The 23,283-nt window shown below is 39.1% G+C and overlaps 1 protein-coding gene across 4 annotated transcripts; it reads left to right on the top strand.

The window, feature by feature from the left end:
- Positions 1-658: 658 nt before the first annotated feature.
- On the top strand, positions 659-22,373 carry LOC148345282 (rho guanine nucleotide exchange factor 18-like). Of its 4 annotated transcripts, none has more exons than XM_088325905.1 (14): positions 661-884; positions 11,419-11,616; positions 11,703-11,808; positions 14,095-14,235; positions 15,575-15,825; positions 15,919-16,044; positions 18,293-18,410; positions 18,766-19,020; positions 19,088-19,164; positions 19,249-19,427; positions 19,503-19,576; positions 21,489-21,674; positions 21,775-21,921; positions 22,134-22,373. In XM_088325905.1, the coding sequence occupies exons 3-14, from the start codon at positions 11,718-11,720 to the stop codon at positions 22,271-22,273; spliced, it is 1,785 nt and encodes a 594-aa protein (XP_088182031.1). In that variant the 5' UTR covers positions 661-884; positions 11,419-11,616; positions 11,703-11,717; the 3' UTR covers positions 22,274-22,373. The 4 variants fall into 4 exon arrangements, with proteins under 4 accessions (XP_088182033.1, XP_088182031.1, XP_088182032.1 ...); XM_088325906.1 differs by lacking the exon at positions 661-884 and adding an exon at positions 1,631-1,772; XM_088325907.1 differs by lacking the exon at positions 14,095-14,235 and having other exon boundaries at positions 659-884.
- Positions 22,374-23,283: the final 910 nt, after the last annotated feature.

Genomic DNA, 23,283 nt, shown 5'->3' with positions numbered 1-23,283 from the left:
TTGCCAGGTTTTAGTAACATTTATTTAAATGTCATTTTATTTTGGCATTCTTGGGCTTCGGTAGAACACAAGTTAGCCCAAATCATATCATTTATATAATTTTGTCCCTCTCTAGATTCCATAACATACAAGTAAACTTTTGACATGATATATCCCAAAACATGTTTCATTTTTTACATGCATTCTTTTCAAACTTTGTTTTACTTGAAGCAAGGAAGTGTGAGAGCATTACATAGTTGCTTGTTTTAGTAAAATTGATATCTAATTAAACGTCATTTTATTTTTTCCCTCTTGGCCTTCCAAAAGGACAAATGAACATTTGAAACAATAAGTTTAAATTATATCATTTTTTTCACCTTTTAAAAAGAAACATAAAAATGAAATGTTTTTTTGTTTTGTTTTGTATTTTTGTTATTGTTTTTTTAGGGATACTTAAATTCTTTAAACATTATTATATTTACTTTGTGGCACTTTTGGCTTTCCTTAGAAATCAACTGAAAAATAAATTGTAACTTATTAAAATACGATAAATCTACAACAATTAAATTTAGTTTTCAAAAAATTGTTTCCAGTTGATTTTTTTTATTTGTTTGTCTCATTGTTCGTTCGTTTATTTCATTTCTGAGAGGTTTTGGCGGAGGGAAAAAAAAGGTAGCGTAATGTCCCTTTAACTGGAGCGGACTTGCGGTTCGGGTCCTGAACCTGCCTGTGGAATTTAATCGTTTTTGCCCAGTTGTCTGTGCCGAAGGGGGCAGAACCTCCGAAGCGCAACAACATACCACCAAAACACAAATTGGTCCAAAAATACGGGTATTCAATCTACCAACTGGTGTCGTTTCGGAGGAAACCGACAGAACCGTACCGGAGTCTCCGTGTTCGTAACGGTAAGAAGCGGCCGCCGTAAAAAGGATCAGGTGGATCCTTCCTCTTGTTTTTCTTTCAATAGGCTTTGATGACCGCTTCCCATTCAGTTGGAACTTTGTTTTATTTATTTTATTTTAACTTTTAAGTCCGCGTTGTGTTCGTACTAAGGTGACTGTTCAAGTTGAAAAAAATAAAAAAAAACACTGTTCGTCGTTTTCTTGTCGGCAATGCTAGCTAGCGATAGCAACTTGTTGCCAGCTATTTCGCGTTCCAGAGAGTAAATTAAATTATAAAGCAAAGTTATTACATTAAAAATTAAATTGTCTGATTACTCTTAATAACCTCACGAGTGAGGATACTTTCGACAAATCTCCCTTGTTGTCGTTTTTGTTTCAACTTTTAGTGTTTGCGTTCTCGGCAGCTTTGTTAGCTTGCTTTTATTTTTATACTAAAGCTCCTTGCAATTCCTTAGTGCATGTCTGTCTATAGAAATATCAATATGCTAATCATAATTGATGATATTTGTTGGTAATTCAAACTTACACAATCAAATTGTATTCATAAATACACACCTTATATTTTACATGAATCTAAATTAAAGAACATTACTTTCTCATTTGTTTACATAATCAGTGTTTACTTTTAAAATGGGGGAAAAATCTGACACACCGGAGGCGTGTTCAGGAGAGTGAGCGATTGCTATCGCTAGCTATCGCTAGCTTCTGAACGGCCAATGATTATTGAGCGCTCGCGTGCCCGAGTAATCACGGGAGAAAGACCGCTTACTTTGATTTCCAACATGGCGTCGACAGTGCAGAAGATGGAGGATCTCACCCTGACGAGTGCTGTTGGCGATGTAATATATCGTCTTACATTGCCTGGTAATGTTTGTGAACAATGCAAGACAGGTATGACCCTTCCACTGCGTTTAGGATAACCTTAACTGTGTCAATATGCGAACTGTCGCTCATATAAGCCAACTCGCTCAAAGCAAGCTGTAGAACGAAATCCATTGTACTGTCGTCGGCCATTTTGGATCAGTAAGGCAATCACAGTGAGCGATTACAAAACGTTCAGCAGTGCGCGGCAAGCGATTAACAAGCGACTACATGTCTGATTACTCTCCTGAACACGCCTCAGTCAACCTCATCCAATTGCTTCCCTTATTAAGTGATTATAAATCTTTCTAACACGCAGAATATCACGAACAGTTTGAGCAATCTATAATGATGTTGTCGTCTGCAGGTTCCTCCGTGAAAAGCGCTATATAAATGCAGATCATTTACCATTGTTACCAGTCACCGAGATGATCCAAATTAGAGCTCAAATGGGCAAGGCAAGAGTTAATAAAATCCGTACAAAAATGGCTTTACAGTGTACACAATTTGAAACGTATAAGATAGATAGATAGATAGATACATTATTCATCCCCGAAGGGAAATTCACATTTCCAGCAGCATCCCTGAGCTGAGAACAGTACAATAATAAAGCCAAAAGAATACAATATACAAATACCCAGTGTGACGTGCAAATGCCCACTGTAGCGTGTTATATAGAGTAACTAAATAGTGCTACACAGAATACATATTGCAGTAAGATTCGGTAATATCCAATGTAGGTGGTGTGGTTTAATGTGGGCCTTTACTCTGCCGGGTGGAGTTAAAGAGCCTCATGGCATGAGGAAGAAAAGATCTCTTCAGTCTGTCCGTAGTACAAGACAGTGGCAGCAGTCTGTCGCTGAAACTGCTCTTCTGTCTGGAGATAATGCTGTGTAGTGGATGCGATGGATTGTCCATGATTGACCTCAGCTTTTTCAGTGCTCGTCTTTCAGCTACTGTTGTTAGGCTGTCCAGCTCTTTGCCAAGATGACAGGTTTGCGGTGAGCATGTTTGACACAAACATTTGACAGACCGATACTTATGATACCGATACTTACTGTTATGATTAAGAATTTCTGGATATGATTAATTGTCACGCAAATTGTCAAAAGTGACCGATATGTTGGCAATTTTTCCCCTTCTGCGTGGGCTCTACCAGGCTGTGCTTGCCAAAGACACACCGCAGTTAATGGTGTCCTTACTACGACCTTAGGGTTGAGGGAACCAACCAACCATGATACTAATAGATATCATTGGACACCTTAATAAAGAAGAGAAATTTAATTAATAGTCAAGAAATCATTATTAACTCAACTTTCTGTTCCTTTTATTAAAACAACAGACCACTTCTTCGGTATTTCAGGGATTAGTGCTGTTGTTCGGTGTAAATAAAAAATGTGTCCAAAATACTGAAGTGATGTTAAAAACAGACCGGGTAGTGAAAACCACACACAGAGAACCAGTGTTGTCTACTTCCATGTGTGCGTCGCTGCACGTTAATGTCTACAGTATTCATTTCATTCAAGGGTGGTAACAAAAGGTGGAGAGAAAAAAAGACTAATCGGGAATTTGAAAACTATTCGCAAATATGGGAAATATTCACAATTCGATGAATATGTCATATTCATGACATTCCTACCAATACCCAAATCTTGACAGTTACTGCTCCCAGTAACCAATAACACTAGTACTCTATTCTTGTTTAGTATTTTATTGCAAGCAAACTAGCTATCTCAAAAGCAATTCAATTTTTGCAGCAAACATATTTTTTTATATTTAATCTGGACTCGTGTCAACAAAGTTACTGTTGGAGTTGCTTTTGTCAAAGTATTCCTTAGTCATTTTTGTGTCATTAGTGTTCTTGGCAACTTTATCAGCTTGAAGATCAATAGGTGTTTGTTGCCGTTTTCCTTTATATTGATACTAAATCAGCTTGTAATGAATTACTTCACATATTTCTCTATAACTAACAATTTAGAAATATATTTGATTATATTTGTTGGCAGTTTAACCGTAGTCAATCAATTTGTATTTAGGTTGGACTAAAATTGCACTTGTCATCATTGATTAAAACTTGTAGTATACAGTGTTTATAATGAGATTGGAAGTGGTACTCCAGGATAACATGCAATAAAATACTGTAAGGGGAAAAAAGAATATTATCATGGATAGGCAAATATTTATATGGTAGTGCTTGTAGACTGGGCTAAAGTTACAGGTGCATCATAACAACAGTGAAATGACATTAGGAGCAACATACTTCCAATATACAACCCCTAGCAAATTGTAGGAAATCACCAGTTTCAGGAAAGCCCTCACTCAGACATTTCATTCTGTAGAAAAAACTCAGATCACAAACATGAAACAATGGCAAGGTGATTCAAAAGTGCAACATATAGGCATTCAGAAACACTAAAAGAAACTAGACAATTGTAATTGTGATTGATCTGGAAGATGATCCCGGGATGTATATATAACCCTGGTTGTTAGCATTATGAGTAAAGTTTTTAACTCAGGAAATGTATTTGTAATTTCTTCGCCCCCCCACACACCCCCGGTACTGGCAAGTTCATTTGAGATCGGCCCACAACCGTTAGCAACAAGGATATGCCTTGTGGAGGTCTAAAAATCACATTCTTAGTAAAAACATAGTAATATCACTGTTATTACACATTACAAAATTTAAAATGTACATGTTCGAAAGGAATGAGCCATTCTATTTGAATTGGCCCATCCGGACTGCATTTAGCCCATTCAATTTGCTGAGTCGTTAGCATGTTAGCATTAGAATAATTTTTCAGCATGAAAAAGTTAGCAATTAGCCCTTAGCATCACTTTTTAGCATGTATCCGTTAGCATAACTCATCAACATGAGTCCACTAGCATAATTTGTAAATATGAAGTCGTTACAATATTTCCATTACCAAAACTTTTTTGCATGAAGACGTTAGCATTTAGCCGTTAGCATCACTTTTTAGCATGTACCAATTAGCATAACTCATCAACATGAGTCCATTAGCATAATTTGTAAATATGAAGTCGTTAGAATATAGCCATTGCCAAAAAATTTTAGCATGAATATGTTAGCATTTAGCCGTTAGCATCACCTTTTAGCATGTACCCATTATCATAACTCATCAACATGTATCCGTTAGCATACTTTGTAAATATGAAGTCTTCAAAATATTGCCATTACCAAAAATTTTTAGCATGAAGAAGTTAGCATTTAGCCGTTAGCATCACTTTTTAGCATGTACCCGTTAGCATAACTCATTAACATGAGTCCATTAGCATAATTTGTAAATATTAAGTTGTTAAAATATAGCCATTACCAAAATTTTTTACTATGAATAAGTTAGCATTGCCGACAGTGTTTACAGCTAGTTTGCGCTAATACTTGGGCTGGCTGTGCCAGACCAACCCTTTGCCGACAGTGTTACAGCTTGCTTGCGCGAATACTTTGGAATTCATCATTTACCCATGGTTAAAGGTAATGTAGGTCGGGCCCCCTCAAGCCACCCTGGACAGTCCCTGATTACTACCTCTGGCAAAGCCCTCGTTTCCAAGGCTACCCATTGAATTGAATGGGCCAATGTATTCCGGATGGGAGATTCTCAAAATACATTAGTCCGGATGGGGACTCTTTTTGGTCTCCGGGGCCCCGCCGTATCGCTTATCCATATTGTCGCTCAAGAGTCCCGGGCCGGAATTTTGGGTATATGAATCGTTGGGCTAGTCCAAAAGCTCTGGGAGGAGTTACCCGACAAACTTTTTTGTCAGAAGATAGATATAGTAACTAAACAATTCCCGTGGCAATTGTAAGAGTTGTGATTGATCTGGCAGATGTTGGTAGAGAACCGGTAGCGCTGAGTTGTTAGCATTATGAGTTAGCATAAAGTTTTTAACTCAGAGAGATGTATTTGTAATTTTTAACTTGGTTCTGTGGGGGGACTCCGCTTTATTTGTGTTATATAGCTACAAATAAGTATTTCAACAGTCAGTAAAATGAATGTCAAACGTTTTCCTGTAGTCTTTCACCAGGTTTGCATACTTTGCAGGAATGATCTTCTTGAGATCAGTCAGGTTTCTGGGCTGTCGCTGAGAAACACGGCGTTTGAGTTCCCTCCAAAGATTTTCGATTGGGTTCAGGCCTGGAGACTGGCTTAGCCATCCTAAAACCTTGCTATGCTTCTTACTCCTTAGTTTTCCTGGCTGTGTGCTTCGGGTCGTTGTCGTGTTGGAAGACCCAGCCACGACCCATGTTCAATGCTCTGACTGAGGGAAGGAGGTTGTCCCCCAACATCTCACGATAGACGGCCCCAGTCATTCTCTCTTTATTGCCGTGCACTCGTCCTGTCCCATGTGCAGTAAAACACCCCCGAAGCATGATGCTACCACCTCCATGCATCGCAGTAGGGGTGGTATTCTTCGGATTGTACTATTCATTCTTCTCCCCCCAAACACACTTAGTTGAATCATTACCGAAAAGTTCTATTTTGGTCTCATCTGACCGCAAAACGTTCTCACATGACTTAAGGTACCAGGAGCCTTGAGATGTGCTGGTTTAAGGAGGGGAACTTTTCATGCCATCCATGATTTCAAATCATGACATCTTAGTGTATTATCTACAGTAACCTTGGAAACGGAGGGCCCAGCTCCCTTCATGTCATTGACCAACTCCTGTCGTGTAGTTCCGGTCTGATTCCTCACTTTTCTTATCTGTTAATATTCTGATCACAATAAAAATATTCCAAGCACGGGACCCTTAGCTTCTGTGGCGGTGTAGGCTATGGTTGAGGTGTGATGCAGGCAGTCCGGTAAAGTTTAGTGTTAGAGTGGCCTGGGTACTCGTTCCTCGAGTTATCAGGTTTTTGTTCCTTTAACATCACTGCAAGCCTTTGCACCAATCGTAAATAAATACAATATAATAGAGGTATTGTATCGGCGACTTGTTTAGAGCTGCACGATTTTGGACAAAAACCTACTTGCGATTTTTTTTTTCAGACCTGTATTGCAATTTTGATGGGATTTTCAATTTCAAAAGAAAAGTGCATTTCTGTGCTCATTTTGTTTTTAGGGAGAACTTAAACATAGCGACATGCAAACTTACCTCAAGATGACGTCCTTAGAGACTGAGAGTATACGACTGTAATAAAATAACAACTATTGATCCACAAATAAAAACAGAATTGCAATTAAATAAATTGTCTTTATTGTCAGTATACAAAAGGACAACAAAATTGGAGGGCTTCTCCTTTCAGTGTAAGAAAGAGATTTAGTGAGCGGATGGTTAGCTACCTACACGCTAGTAACTGGTAACAGTGACTTCTGCAAGGTCTTTGTGATAATTAAAATACCAGAGTCACAAAGGTAGTGGGTTTCCACGAGTAGTAGCTCCAAGTCGTCTGTTGGTGACTAGCCACGGTCGCCAATTCCCGGACGCAATACAAACCCAGGCAGCACCTACTGGTTATCAGCTTTTCTTTGCGCTTTTCTGTCTTTCCTCAGCGTCCAATTTAATTAAATGAATTTATTTTCAATGTAACGAGCCTCTAAAGCTACGAGCTGTGGTTTTTGTTTTGGTGGCCATTTATGCAAGGGCTGTTTGACTGACTGGCAGCTTACACCAGCAAGTCGTGCAAACATGTCTTGCAAACTTTGCCTCACTTTATGGCAGGGGTCGGGAACCTATGGCTTGCGAGCCATATATGGCTCTTTCTATGAGTATCTGTGGCTCAGAGACAAATTTGATTGCATGCAAAATTTCTCCATCTTGTTCAAAAGTTGAGTTGTCTATCCTGTTCAGGTTCACGCAAAGCCAAACCAAAGCTAAATAATATGGTATTACTTCGCAGTATATATAGGGCACGTTTTTCACTACAATTTACAGTCAAGGTGTCACACAAAAAAAGGGGGGGAAAAAACCTCGTTTTGGCTGTACAACGCTAAAGAATCCTTTATATAAAAGTTCACTATACAATCTGTGTTCAGTGTTCAGATAGCTTATGATGAATCCACAGAACTGTAAATACGCCAAAACACCGGAAGAGAACTTAGTCATTTGATTGGGTGAGTGGGAGGGATGGGTGGAGCTATGCAAAAAGTGCAAGCACTCCCTCCTATCTCTCGCCCTACGCCGTCTGCGCCAAAAGTGAGCTCATCAGGCTCCCTATTTGCAGAATGTTGTGACGTTTTTACACAATAACTGCTTGCATCTGGTTTTGAAACCAATATGTATGAAAAAAAGGGTCAAAAGGAGTTTAACCGATCTTGAGTAATTGCAAGAAAGAGACAAGTTTAAAGTGGTATGTTTGTTGATTTTGGGACAGGGGCTCTGGCATTATTCTCTTTTCATAATTTTTATCAAATCATGAAAAATAAATGTGCTGAAGACTAAGCTTTTGTCTGGGGCGCGGGTTTAGCAATTTAGTAAATTTGTCTCATAATATATGGTGTGGCTCTTTCCCAAAATAAAATTAATATTTTTTGCTTTTATGGCTCTTTGAGTCAAAAAGATTCCCGACCCCTGCTTTATGGTGACCTCCATTAAAACCTGCTTCTCATTGCCTGGCGCTGTTAAAACCATGAAATGTGACAATTCTTGTTGGCCAAACACTCCATCACTAGAATATAAACTGTAACTATGAATCTCTGAAAAAAACCACTGTGTTTTGCAGTTAGCTTATCGCACTACATTACGGTGATAACGATTAGATATTCGGTTCATTGTGTAGCCCTAATGCAACACATATCGCATAGTTGTGAAAATGCTGTAACAAGGGGCCGAAAAACATATATTGGCGACTTTAAAGGTGTAAGGCGGGGACGCCATATCCCACGGTCTACTGTCTCACTTGGACTTTGGCACATGCTAAACATTTATGTGCGTTACTTTTAAATTGGAAAAAAAACGCTAATAAGTTAGGACTTGCATGCCGTTTTTGTTGCGGCTTTTCCTTCAGACCTGGAACGTTTCATTTACCTTATTAAAGGAAAATGAAAGAAAGAAAAATCTTTCAAATGTCATCACAGTGAAGTTTCGCTCATAAAAAGGGATTCCTTATGTCGAGAGCTGTTGAGCCCACCTAAGTAGGTAAAGATGACAATGGTCAACTTTTTTTCCTCTTGTTGCCATTTCTTGAAAAACTTTACTTTTGTAGCAAATTTTTCCTTCATGTTAATCAAATATACAATTTAACTTTTTGGTTGGCTTTAAGCAATTTTTCGTAGTAAATGAGCCAACACATCTACATGGGTCTTTTTATATTTAAAAGTGACAGATTTATTGTTTCAATTTTTTTATTTAGCCAGTTGAGCTTCCTGCGTGGGTCATCTAAGTATGCAAAAACTAGTGGTCTGTGTGCTGATAAGAGCTGTGATATCAGCAAAAAGAAAAAAACAGCCTGTCCTCACTTATGCTTTGCTAATCTTGGAGCAACTGGAATTCCCGTCGTAGTAATTTGTGTACTGTCCTCTTCATCTTCCTGAAGTGAATTAGTTTACGTTTTGGGCTTGTCATGGGTGACGCTGAAATTTATGTCTCAATGTTTTTTTGTGTGGCACAGCTTACCTCTAAATTCCCACGGTCTCTTTATCTTTGTTTTTCTTTTTAAATTGTTTATCTGTTGTGGGGATTCTGTTCAAGATAATGTTGCTATAGTTAACTGGAGACTCGAGTATTTTCTCTACCTTCCTGGAATAACAATATTAACTTTCTCAATCTGGGTGTTCCATGTTGCTGTTGAATCTACTCAGAAGGACTAAAACTGATCCAAAGACACTGATGTTAATATTAGTTTTGTTTTTTTCAGCTAAACTAAATGAATAATCTATAAATTCAACGCATGCTGGTTGAGTATTACAAGAGCAATTTATAAAAGTTCAGGTAATGACTGCTGCTGAGACTTATTCAGAAGCCGTCTTGTGTTGACTTTTCATTAAGATTGGCCAGAAACGCTTCATACGTTTTTTTTTTTTTATTTCACATTCACATTCGCTTTTAAGGCTTGTCGCATGATAACATCACTATATTAAATCACCTGAAAAGAAACAATGGAAGACTGGTGGAAGCCACGGGCTTGCTTATAGGACACCCATTCCCGAAATAACTTTGGACGCATCTTCTATCAAGAATTTCAACAGTTATTTCAGAAATTATCACATGGTTTAAATCAGGATATATCGATATATATTGTCCATTTTCTCAGTTTTTTCCCCCCCTCATCCTTTTTTTTACTCTCTAGCTTCAATACAGTCCATAAAACCTGGGACAAATGCAGGACTGTCTCAGAAAATTATAATATTGTAATATCTATTTTTCTTTTTTTCTGTACTACAATTACAATAAAGAAAAATGTCCAACATGTGAAGACTTAAATATACCGTTTTACCATATCATGAAAATTTATACCGTTGGCTCTAATCCATCATCGGCAAAATTAAAATCATAAAAGGCTTTCAGTATTTCAGTTGATTTGCAAAGAATCCAGAGGTATGACCTAGCTGAAGTCGAAGGTTTTATAGTAATGAGTGGATTTGTTTGACCTACACTCAGAATGTGTAGCTAAGTACCAAATTTACGTTGTTTCGTTATTTTTCAGCTCACGAACAATGTTATTATTTTTTTTCCCTACAGTAGATCCCAGGTACAGTAAGACCTCGTTTAACGCGGTTAATGGGGACTAAAACCACCCGCGATAACTGAAAATCCGCGAAGTAGCGGCGCACCTTCCAAAAAAAAAAATAAATTTTTTTTTTAATTATTATTTTTTTTTAGACCCGGTTAATGGGGACCGAAACCACCCGCAAAAATTGAAAATCTGCGAAGTAGCGACGACCCTTCAAAAAGAACAAAAAACACCTCATCTCATCTCATTATCTACACCGCTTATCCTTATTAGGGTGACGCCGTGTCCGCCGAACTCGCTCCGTCGCGTGGCCCGGGAGTATAATTCATCCATCCATCCATCCATTATCTGCACCGCTTATCCTCAGTAGGGTCGCGGGGGTGCTGGAGCCCATCCCAGCCATCTTCGGGCAGTGGGCAGGGAACACCCTGAACTGGTTGCCAGCCAGTTGCAGGGCACACAGGGACAGACAATTTGCTCGCGCATTCACACCTAGGGACAATTTGGACCAGCCAATTAACCTGACATGCATGTTTTTGGAATGTGGGAGGAAACCGGAGTGCCCGGAGGAAACCCAGGCAAGCACGGGGAGAACATGCAAACTCTGCACAGGAAGATTGGTAGCTGGATTTGAACCCATGACCTCAGAACTGTGCCGCACACTCGCTAACCACTGCCCTGCCGTGCTGCCCAAGTATAAGTCAATTTATTTTCATTTATCACCACTTCTCACATGGTTGAATAAGAGGGAGAAGAAAAAACTGTAAGATTAAGGTAGGGTGAGGCTTGTCCGGGTCGTTTGCATCTGATATTATGCATAACTGAGAGATGGCTCAGGTCAATTTGACGCAGCCTTATATTAAATGTTCTACAGTAAACAATTAAGGAAGTCCCTACAGATTATTTAACGCATGCACAGCAATAAATCCCCAAAGTCTTAACAAACATTGATGAGCAGTGGGTACAACTTTGTTGTCTTTGACTTCTTTCCTGATGATCTCCTAAACCTTTCGTTACTAACATTTGTATTATGTGTATTTGGCCTCTAGCAATAAAAGCCGGCATCGAGAGCAGGAACAGTCGGGCACAACTTCATCACAGAGCCTCAATGGCCACACAACTTTTCCTGCAGCTCCTGGTATTACTGTGTTTCCTCGAGGAACAAGTACCCAGGCCACTGTAACACAAAAATTTCCCGGACTGCCCGCATCATACCTCAGCCACAGCCTGCGCCACCACACCTCAGGGTCCCGTACTTGGATTATTATTATTGTCATCAGAATATTAATTGGGGTCTTTTTTTAGACTGTAAACCTTCTTTTTATGTACGCAGATCTCTCCCGGGGGGATGGATGAAACTGACACTTTTCGATTAAAGCGCTACAATGATGACACTGTTTCCCTCGTTCCCTCCATGACTGAGTCCATCATAGTTGAAGGTTTGTTGACTTTATTTCGTTTATTGTGTGACTGAAAAACATTCACCTTTTTTTTTTTTTTTTTGAAAAATAAATACGTTTTATGGCACATTTTATGAAAAAGGGATTAGATTTGCCTATTTGCTGACTGTTTGGAGTAACGACTCATCTTTTAAATGCTTACATTCAGGCAATAATCCTATTGGAAGCAGAATATTGGATTTCTGGAGCAATCCAAATGAATTGGTTTTATGACTAGAGATAAACGAATAACCTCATTAACATGCCGTTTGCGAATATTCCGATGACAAGGGCGAGGTCACGAGACAAATAGACGTTTTTTTTACGCATTTATCTTTTGACATTATATAAAGGAGCATTTAATTCATGTGACTCTCACCAAGTTCAACAAAGTACTGCGCTTGCTTGCCCCTAAAGTGAGCCCCTGTGTCCCCTGTGGTCACAAGATGTGGTTATACGTGGGTAGCCAAAAACAGCCTATATATATTGATAGATAAAACTGTTGGCATCCACTAGTTATAGGTAGATTTTCACCTTAGTTACAGAAAATAAAATGGAAATGTCCTGAAGAAATCGACCAATACACATGAGGCTCTTTTAGCGAGTAAGCTGGAGTCTGTATGTTTCATTCCGTACTGACTATATTTTCCAGAATTTGCAACACAAAATTATCCAGACAAGGGACACTCTGTGTTTGCATAGACAAGCCGATACCTTGAATGCGTATCAAGCACAAGTAATCACAAAATGAAAGGTCTAATCGGGAACCTATGGCTCTTTCATTGAGTAAATATGCCTTGCGGACCATATATGGGTCTTTCATTGAGTAAATATGACTCGCGGACCATATGTGGCTCTTTCATTGAGTAAATATGGCTCGCGAACCTATGGCTCTTTCATTGAGTATATATGGCTCTCGAACCTTATATGGCTCTTTCGTTGAGTAAATATGGCTCTTGAACCTTATATGGCTCTTTCGTTGAGTAAATATGGCTCTCGAACCTTATATGGCTCTTTCGTTGAGTAAATATGGCTCTCGAACCTTTTATGGCTCTTTCGTTCAATACATAGGGCTCGTGATCCATATATGGCTCTCTCATTAAGTACATATGGCCCGCGATCCATATATGGCTCTCTCGTTAAGTACATATGGCTCGCAAGCCATATATGGCTTTTTCATTGACTATATATGGCCTCAGGGACAAAATGAAACGTGTACAACTAATTCATATATTGTTAAATGTAGAGCCGACTGCTGCACATGTGATGCCAAGACAATATTGAACCGTAAAGGGTTTGGTCTAGCATATTTAGGACACAATATTAACAACAGTTAACAGACTCTGATGTGGCTGTAAAACACTAAATAAGTTATCTTTTTGGAAGCTCATTACAACAATCTATGTTCATCTTTGAGACACTTTATGACGAAAAGCTACAGATCCAACTTTGACCGAAAACCAACTCCTTACCTATAAGCCGTAACAAAGCACCAGGGGTAATTTGATTGGATGAGTGGTAGGAATGGGCGGACCTATAAAGAGGGCGTGTACACTTTTTTTCTTGCACAGAGCCTTCTAATCTAAAATTAGATAAACTGGTATCCTTGTTTGCTGTATTTTCTGACATTTTTACAAAAATAACTTTGCTTGCACCTTGTTTTGAAATCAGTATTTAGGACAAATAATTATAATGAGCCTATACACTCTAAAGAGGCTGTCTAGTCAAGTCACATTTATTTGTATGGCCATTAATCACAAAATGTCTCAGGACTGCACAGGCCACAATTACACCATCCCCTCATCTAAAACCAACATGCGGGCAAGGAAAAACTCTAAACCTCAACATGAGGGAATTAAGAAACCTTATAAAGAGGCCTCACAACTGCGGGAGGGAGACACATTTTAAGTGGTTTATATATATGTTGATATGGGACACAGGCTGTGGCATTATTATTATAATTTTATAGATTTTATTTAATCATCAAACATCCCACAGTGTATTAAAAGGAACTGAAGAATTAGCTAGAGAGTGGGTTTCTTGGTTTGGTTGAATATTGACTTAAAATATTAATGGTGTGGCTCTTTTAAAAACATTTTTTTGTTTTTTCTTTTATGGCTCTTTGGGTCCAAAAGGTTCCCTGACCTCTGTCCTGAACACAACCATTCAAGTTGGAAAACTTAGGTGGATTAATATGTTCTCATTCATAATCGCAACACTGGCAGATTATTGCTTGCATGAAAATGTAACAACAAGAAGACTCATTTTTTTTCTCATTTTTCCCAGATGATCACTATGCTGCAGTGCGAGCTGATCTTGAGTGTGATGCGCAGGACCTGGAAGCAGAGTCCTGGAGTTGGGCAGTCGACCCACAGTTTGTTAAGAGACACTCAAAAGAGGCTGTGAAGAGACAGGATGTCATTTATGGTCTGTCTGTTTGAATGCACTCTGTTTAAAACTGACTCAAACAATACAAAACATACTGCTATTAGGTCATTACAATAACAGTCAAGCTTCTGGATTAACTCAAAACCGAAGAGTGAGAAGCAGTGTTGAAAACAAATATTTCTCAATCATTGTCTTGTTTGTCAATGTGAAATGGCCTGACTGCAGACAATAGAGCTTCATGTTTAACCAGAATCGAATCGACATTGCCATGTGACGTAGTGCGATTGTGTAATTGCATACCACCCCGTTTCTTTACAAGGATTTATAGACTGCAAACCTAACAAAGCTCCCCAGAAGAGGGCGCTGTAAACTTAAATTTATTCTCTGTAAGATTCACATGAAATCTTAAACCAAGACGCGGGAAGAGGTAAGAGAGATGATTCAGGTATATGATGATGGTGGGGATTTACAGCTCCTGCAAAGAATGGCGAGCCGTGTTTGTGGTTCAAGCGGGGTAGTTGGCTGTGAAAAGGCAAAGCCTAGTTGGGCCTGCTCTTCTGCTAAGTCAGGGGTCGAGAACCTATGGCTCACGAGCCATATATGGCTCTTTCTGTGAGTAACTGTGGCTCAGAGACAAATTTGATTGCATGCAAATTTTCTCCATCTCTTTCAAAACATGAGCTATTAATCCTGTTCAGACATGGCATTATTCTCTTTTTATTTTATTTTTTTAATTTATTTTATTTTTATCAAATTATGAAAAATAAATGTGCTGAAGACTAAGCATTTTTTCTGGGGCGCGGGTTTAGCAATTTAGTAAATTTGTCTTATAATATATGGTGTGGCTTTTTCCGAAAATAAAATTTATATATTTTGCTTTTATGGCTCTTTGAGTCAAAAAGGTTCCCGACCCCTGTGCTAAGTCATTGCCTGGGAGGTTACATGCTGATAACCATATCAGCTGTATAGGTTTTATAGGGGGGAAGGCCGCAATATAAAATTTAATGGAGAGGATGGAGGGGTCTGAGATATGAGAGATGGCGAGGGCTTGGAGGAGGTACTTTATTTCTCATAAAACGTGTATGATATGATGCCATGAGTGTTTTTATACTTTTCCCCACTAATAACCGACTCCACTCATTGTCATGCATTCAAGGGTTTAAGTACTTATGAAAATAAAAAAAATAAAAATAGCACAGATAATGCACCTTTCTTTTAAAATCGAAAATTGCATCGAAATTGCAAAACTGGTCTGAAAAAAAATCGCAATTAGGTTTTTTCTTAAAATCGTGCAGCCCTAGTAAACAACACAGAATGTGTTATTGGCACAGCTAATATTTAGAAAAAAATGATTGTCATATGTCAATTTCTTTGACAGAGCTGATGCAGACGGAAATGCACCACGTGCGAACACTGAAGATAATGCTTCGTGTTTACACCAAAGAGTTGAGGGAAAACCTTCAGATGGACTTGAGCCGACTGGAATGTCTTTTCCCGCGCTTGGAAAACATCCTGGAGATGCACACACATTTTTTGTCCTGCCTTAAAGAACGCCGGCGAGAGAGCATTGTTTCACCTGCAAAGGGAAACTACACAGTGGAAAGCATAGCTGACATATTGATTGCACAAGTAAAGAAAGGACATGAAAAGACAAACACGTTTCTATTTTTTGTTTTTTGTTGTTTTTTTTTTGTTTCTAATTTGCTCCATAAAACCTTCCAGTTTTCAGGTGACGCAGGTGAGAAGATGAAGGACAGCTACGGCGATTTTTGCAGTCACCACACGGAGGCTGTCAGTTACTATAAAGAACAGATGCAGACGAACAAAAGATTCCACAGCATCATACGGGTGAGACAACTAAATAATTTCCGGGTTTTATATCAAATAATCAGGAATGCACTAAAATGAAAATTAGGAGCCAAAACCAAAAAATAGTAAATGCTCTGACTCACTAATAAATATAATAATATTTATATAATCAATATAAGATAATAAATATCTGACAGGCATATTAATGGATCATGGGTCTTTTTTTAGTTTTATATGCATTTCTAATATCACAACTTATCTTGTTGTTATTATGTTGCAACTATGTTATAAGCAGATTAATTATTGGAAGTAGGGTTAAATATACTCTGTCAACTACTAAAAAAAAAAATCGTTGACTAGAAAATCATAATGACCCAGCAATAGAGAGAAATTTCCAAAACAGTTCGTCAGACACCTCAGCTATCCTAAGGGGCCGCCACCCTGGTGCCCGGAGGCACATCATTGGAGACTCCAGTTCTAGAAGCTGATTCTTACTGTTTCACGTATTCAATTGTCATGAAACAACACAGAAGGTAAGTACATAATTTTTTATGTATTTTAGCTTTTAATAGACAGAAAAGTGAATAGTGACAATAAAACTGATGTAGGGAGAGATTAATGATGACTGATGATGATGACGATGAGGGCTTGCATCGGTAACCGGTTCTAATTTGGAATCTGTTCCGCTGTCAAACGATTCCTTGGAATCAGTAGTAAAATTCAATTTTGCTTGCACTATCAATCCCGCCAGGGCTGCGGTGCGAACATAGCAAACAAACACACCCCAATGCAGGATCAGGTGACGTCGATCTACGTGCTATTTGTTGTCGCTGCTCGACCAATCATCAGCTACAGAGATGTCGCCGGCAGTCAACGTTCTAAGGTGTGGCTGTATTTCACTCAAATAGACGATGCAGGAGTATGCCATACATGCAAAAACGCCAACTCGGCGAAAGGGGGTAAGACCACCAACATGCTTAAACATCTGGCTGGCCAACATGACATCAAACTGAAAGAATGCACCGTGTTTGAGGCGCTCCGACGACACAAGGACAGTGTAGCCACAGCAGATAAATGACGTAGCTAGCCTGCTAACTGTTAGCTACGTTAGCCAAACGTTAGCTAGCTACGTTAGCCAAGTTTAGTCGTGACATGAGGTTTGTTTTCTAAAAAGACTGCCTTGGAGGAACTGTTTGAAGAATAAGACTCTGAGCTTCTGTCCCTGCAAGGAACCGTCCCCACTGTGCCCATGGCCGAGAAGGTGGAACAAAAAGTCCAGCTCTACAGAAGCCTGGCCTGCATCCCCACCAAGAATGACGCCGCACAGTGGTGGTGGGAAAAGAGAGACACTATGCCGCTGCTGTCGGGTCTGGCTGCGACCTATCTTTGTGTCCAGGCGTCCTCTACCCCAAGTCAGAGGGTGTTTTCCACAGCTGAAGACACATTACGCCAGAAAGATCTAGCCCCCTTGCTGACAAAGCTGACCAGCTAATTTAAAGAAAAAAGAATGGTTAATTTTCTAATTTCCTTTCGCAGAATTGTTTGTTCTCATTCATGATGTTCTGATATTCTTACTGGATACATGACTTATAATTGATCTCAGGTATTGCATTACTTTAAGTTGAACTCTTACTGAATTGTGATTAATATTGTTTATTCAGAACTTAATGTTCCTGTCCTACTGCCTATACCAGCCCATCTTTAAATCATTTTTATATTAATAAAACCCTTTGTACTATATCTGTAGTCACATAGTGCTTATTTTTCCGCAGTGAGAATCGATAAGGAATTGGATCGATAAGCAGGGATCGTTAAGGAATCAGAATCGCTAAAACCTCATCAATACACAGCCCTAGCGGTAGTTGGTGCTGTCTAATGCAACAAATGAGTCACTGTCTCATATTTTCCAAAGCAAAATAATAATAGTCAAAAACTTTCGCCGTACATCGCTTAAAACCAGACATTTTACTTCAGGCATAAATGTATTGAATAACAAACACAAATATGTGTTTATGAAAGAAGCTACTAAACTTTAGTGAGTCAGCTCCGTAATGTTAGGATGTAAGTAGCAGCAAAAGTTCAGCAAGCTGCTAAAGAAAAAAGCGTGGAAAAAAACCCACAAACCTTTGAGAAAATCTAATATTGCTAAAACTTGTGTTGTTTCAGTTTTATTTCATTTTTATTTCATCAAAACTGAAAATGCACTTAAGGTCATTTCTGGACCTTAAAAAAATCCCCATCCCCAAATATTAACCTTGTGTTTGGTTATTGTCTTTTGTTGTCTCAGAAAATCGGCAACCTGTCCATTGTGCGAAGGTTAGGAGTTCCTGAGTGTATTCTGCTTGTAACTCAGCGCATCACCAAATACCCAGCACTTGTGGAGCGCATCCTGCACAGCACTGAAGGTCTGGTCATATTAATTTTCTTCATACAAGAATAGAATTGTCTTTTTTTTCCCATTGGTCAGGATGTACAGTAGATTGTTCTCAGCAAGATTAGATGTTGCACTACATGATAAACATGTAATAAAAGACTTAAAAAAAAAACGAAAATAAGATTAAAAAGTAAAGGATACTAGGATGTATAAGCAATATTTATGAGGTATTTCTTCTAGACTGTCCTAAATTGTTAGTACATCTGAAAATAGTGCATCTGGCAATGTCCCTTAGACTGGGCAGTGAGAATCCCATCATTTTTGGGGCTGGGTTGATGACTAATTCTCAACATAAAGTTTGTTTTATTTGTTTTATTTTTTTCCAGAGGGCACTGAAGAGCACATGGAGCTTACCCGTGCACTAGGCTTGATTAAAGACACAATCGTTCAAGTCGACTCATTGGTCAACCTTCATGAGAAAACGTGTCGCCTTCGAGAAATACACAGCAAGATGGAGCCGAAGGTGCTTGGCAAAATCAAAGACGGCCGAGTGTTTCATAGGGGAGATTTGGCGCAAGGTCGACGACGTCTTCTGCTCGAGGGTACAATCAATTGGAAAGCTGCATCTGGCAGACTCAAAGGTTAGATGGGAACACCATGAAGAAACTTTTTTTTCTTCAACTCATTCTGTTATTTTACCCCTCAAAGATATTCTTGCAGTTCTCCTTTCTGATGTGTTGCTGCTGCTACAAGAGAAAGATCAGCGATATGTTTTTGCGGCCGTGGTGAGTCAATTAATACTTTTATTTATACATAATTTAATTTGAGCATAACCTGATTCATTTTCTTGTGATTTTTATTCCATCTAGGACAACAAGCCATCCGTCATCTCTCTTCAGAAGTTGATTGTTCGGGAGGTGGCCCACGCAGAGAGAGCTATGTTTCTGATCTGCGCATCCTCCAATGAGCCAGAGATGTACGAGATCCACACGGCCTCCAAGGAAGAAAGAAACACTTGGATGACACAAATACGGCAAGCTGTCGAGAGGTAGCCATTTAGTCCAATGTAGCTGTGAAAGTGTAGTCCAATGGTGATAATTACGGACTTTGGTCCTGTTCTTAGCTGCCCTCGTAATGAAGAGAGGCTCTTCAGTGAGGAGGAGGAATATCGGGCATCAAGGTTGAAGGATTTTCAAGGTACAGACATCCAAGTAACTGAAAAAAATGCTTTGGAGTTGAGCCAAAAAACATCCAAAGAGTAAAAAGGCGTCCACCCAAGAGCCTTCTTAAAAAGAAAAAAATGTTTTGCTACCACCTTGTGGGAGTAAGAGAAATTACAACTCTTTTTAAAGGAATCATGTATATACAGTGAAGAAAACAGTATTTGAACACCCTGCTATTTTGCTATTTCCCCCACTTAGAAATCATGGACGGGTCTGACATTTGCATCGTAGGTGCATGTCCACTGTGAGAGAAAAAAAGAAAAATCCAGCACTCACATTTTTTAACAATGTATTTGTGTGATACAGCTGCAAATAAGTATTTGAACACCTGTGTATCATCTTCTGACCCTAAAATACCTGTTAGTTTGCCCATTAGAAGTCCTTCTGCACTCCATGTATCATCCTGAATTAGATGCACCTGTTTTAGGTTTATAGCTGCATAAAGAACCCTATCCACCCCATACAATCAGTAAAACTAACTTGTAACATGGTGAAACCCAAAGAGCTGCCCAAAGACAGCAGAGACAAAATTGTACACCTCCACAAGGCTGGAAAAGGGCCACGGGGAAATTGCCATGCAACTTGGGCAAACAAGGTCCTCTGTTGAAGCTAAACATGATGGTCAATCTCAATCGGAGTGGAGCCCCATGCAAGATATCACATCGTGGGGTCTCAATGATTCTAAGAATAGGCCGAGACACTTGCTCCCAGCCAAGAGGCTGAGTCAAGGTCCTAGCCTCCTAACCTCCTACCGACACAATTCAAAAGTCAATAGTACACAATCCTAGAACCACAGTCGGCATCATGAATGGAAAATGATACCCGTAATTAACGTATGATGCAGACTTGTAAAGTCCGGGTCCTGTTGAAAGTAATCCAAGGAAACAAAATGTATATTTCCAAAGTTACTTTTTTCCCAAATGTTCAGCCCTGCGGCTTATCCAGTGAAGCGGCCAATTTATGGAATTTTTCTAACGGCCACCTGCGGCGCTAGAATATAAAAGGTAAGATTAAGACCAGTAGAATATGGGCGCCAAGAAAGACTGCAACTTCTAAGTTTAAGCATACATTGTCTGTAAAGTTAAGGTACGTTCCGATAATGAGGAAGACGCCCTTGATGGCGATAGTTATGAGGAGGAAGTTGAGGACGATCTTCCGTGAATTTCACAATTACGGGATGTTTTTTTTTTTTAACAGGCACGTTTGATACATTGCGAGCGTGATCCTACTACCAGTGTTGGTACCTTTCAAAGGCACGGTTTGGGATGAAAGTTATATTATTATTATTATTATTAAAGCTTTGAAAACTCTCTCGGTATACCGTCTTTCTTCGTAAATATGTGTAACCATGTATAATATGTATTTGCAACTGTATATTTTTGTAATGTATTTATTTTTGAGATTTATTCTGTTATGTGTTCTACGGACGAATCAAAAAGAAAGGGCGGAGCACACGCGGGCTAATGGGATTTGGGGTAAAGCTGAGTTACCGGTAGATCTGTCTCTTGTCGCAGCGGACAATAGTGGGTATATATTTTTCCCACCCTTAACTTTGGAAATATACATTTCGTTTCCTTGGATTACTTTCAACGGGTCCTGGACTTTACAAGTCTGCATCATACGTTAATTACGGGTATCATTTTCCATTCATGATGCCAGCTATGACTCTAGAATTGCATTCGCACTGATTGCTGCGTGGCTCTGTGGCTGGGAGCTTGACTCTGCCTCTTGGCTGAGAGCAAGTGTTTCAGCCTCTTGGCTTTGTAGTGTATTATGATTTGACCGATAATCGATAAAGAATATAGAACAATAAACCTTGCAAAATCCCCCCCAACAAAAAAAGGTGTACAGGAATCCGAGTTAATTGATTTCTATTTTTATCCTAGAATGTTTGAGCCAGCAGGATGCGGTGATTGTCCAAGCACTTTCCGAGAAACTGCAACTTTTTGCCAAGATGGCAGAATCTGTGCCAGGTGTGGAGGACACAGCTACCTGTTCCAAGCTTCTTTTAAGAGGCGACGGCTCAGATCTCAAGCTGGGGGAGTCGTTGCTTAAAGGAACCATCACTGATGGTAAAGCACTGCTCTAAGTAAACTCTTAAACGCATTCCCCAACGTGAAATTCATGTTGTGGCAAGATGTGAAGCAAAACGTTCTCCCTGTGTCAAACCAGTGGAAGATCTCCAAAATTTGCTCCAATCTGGTGCAAGGTATGCCTTTCTGTCATCACAGAAAATTGAAGGGAACAGCTCTGGAATCCTACCCAGGAGGGCAGAGACCTTTGGGGGCTATGACAGCAGCCCCAACTTCCTCACTAAAAGTGAGTCTAAAGCACTTCAAGTCCTGAGGAAGCTGCATTTCTAATGTGTTGTACTAAAGTGCACCTTGTAATCAAAAAACTTTTAAATTATTAATAAAGTATCATATAGGAGTGGGGCTATCTATGTGCTTATTATGTGGTTCTTAATGTCTATTTTGTCTTGTGTGTTTTTTTTTTTTGTTAATGTCTGTGGCTGGCCGCTTTTCTGCCAGGCAATATGAAGAAGAACCTTTCCGGCAAGTCCAGAAACCAAGACCGGAGCCAGCGGGCCAGCTCTGACCCCCAACTTAAAGATCTCTGTGGCAGCCGAACTGTGGAGCAGACCGTAGGTCTTAAAGTGCAACAAAAATAATTTCTTCCTCTCCTAACATTTAACGGCACACAGCATTGTGTTGCGTTTATGCAATCAAATAAAGGCTTTCCAACCCAGGAAAGCAAGATTTATGATTCTAGCATGCATGGTTCAAAAGTTATTGTCATTATTAAATGATTGCTTTTTCGGACGTTTTAGGCTCAGAGAAGTGCAAAAATGGGCTTTCCAGCCTGCAAGTCACACTTTTATGAAAACTTGCATAACTCAAAAACTTGAGCTTTTTTCACCAAATCTGCACTAAATATAGAAAATTCAGAAGATTTCCAACCTAGAAAAGCAAGAATTATGATTCTAGCATGCATGGTTCCAAAGTTATTGTCATTATTAAATGATTGCTTTTTCGGACGTTTCAGGCGCAGATAAGCTTAAAAATGGGCTTTCCAGCCTGCAAGTCACACTTTTATGAAAACTTGCATAACTCAAAAAGTTGAGCTTTTTTCACCAAATCTGCACTAAATATAGAAAATTCAGAAGATTTCCAACCCAGGAAAGCAAGAATTATGATTCTAGCATGCATGGTTCAAAAGTTATTGTCATTATTAAATGATTGCTTTTTCGGACGTTTCAGGCGCAGATAAGCTTAAAAATGGGCTTTCCAGCCTGCAAGTCACACTTTTATGAAAACTTGCATAACTCAAAAAGTTGAGCTTTTTTCACCAAATCTGCACTAAATATAGAAAATTCAGAAGATTTCCAACCCAGGAAAGCAAGATTTATGATTCTAGCATGCATGGTTCAAAAGTTATTGTCATTATTAAATGATTGCTTTTTCGGACGTTTTAGGCTCAGAGAAGTGCAAAAATGGGCTTTCCAGCCTGCAAGTCACACTTTTATGAAAACTTGCATAACTCAAAAACTTGAGCTTTTTTCACCAAATCTGCACTAAATATAGAAAATTCAGAAGATTTCCAACCTAGAAAAGCAAGAATTATGATTCTAGCATGCATGGTTCCAAAGTTATTGTCATTATTAAACGATTGCTTTTTCGG

This window comes from Urocampus carinirostris, unplaced genomic scaffold (assembly GCF_059441175.1).
Source record: "Urocampus carinirostris isolate Australia breed hairy pipefish unplaced genomic scaffold, RoL_Ucar_1.0 HiC_scaffold_59, whole genome shotgun sequence".
Lineage (NCBI taxonomy): Eukaryota > Metazoa > Chordata > Actinopteri > Syngnathiformes > Syngnathidae > Urocampus > Urocampus carinirostris.
This window is presented reverse-complemented; position numbering and strand designations above follow the sequence as displayed.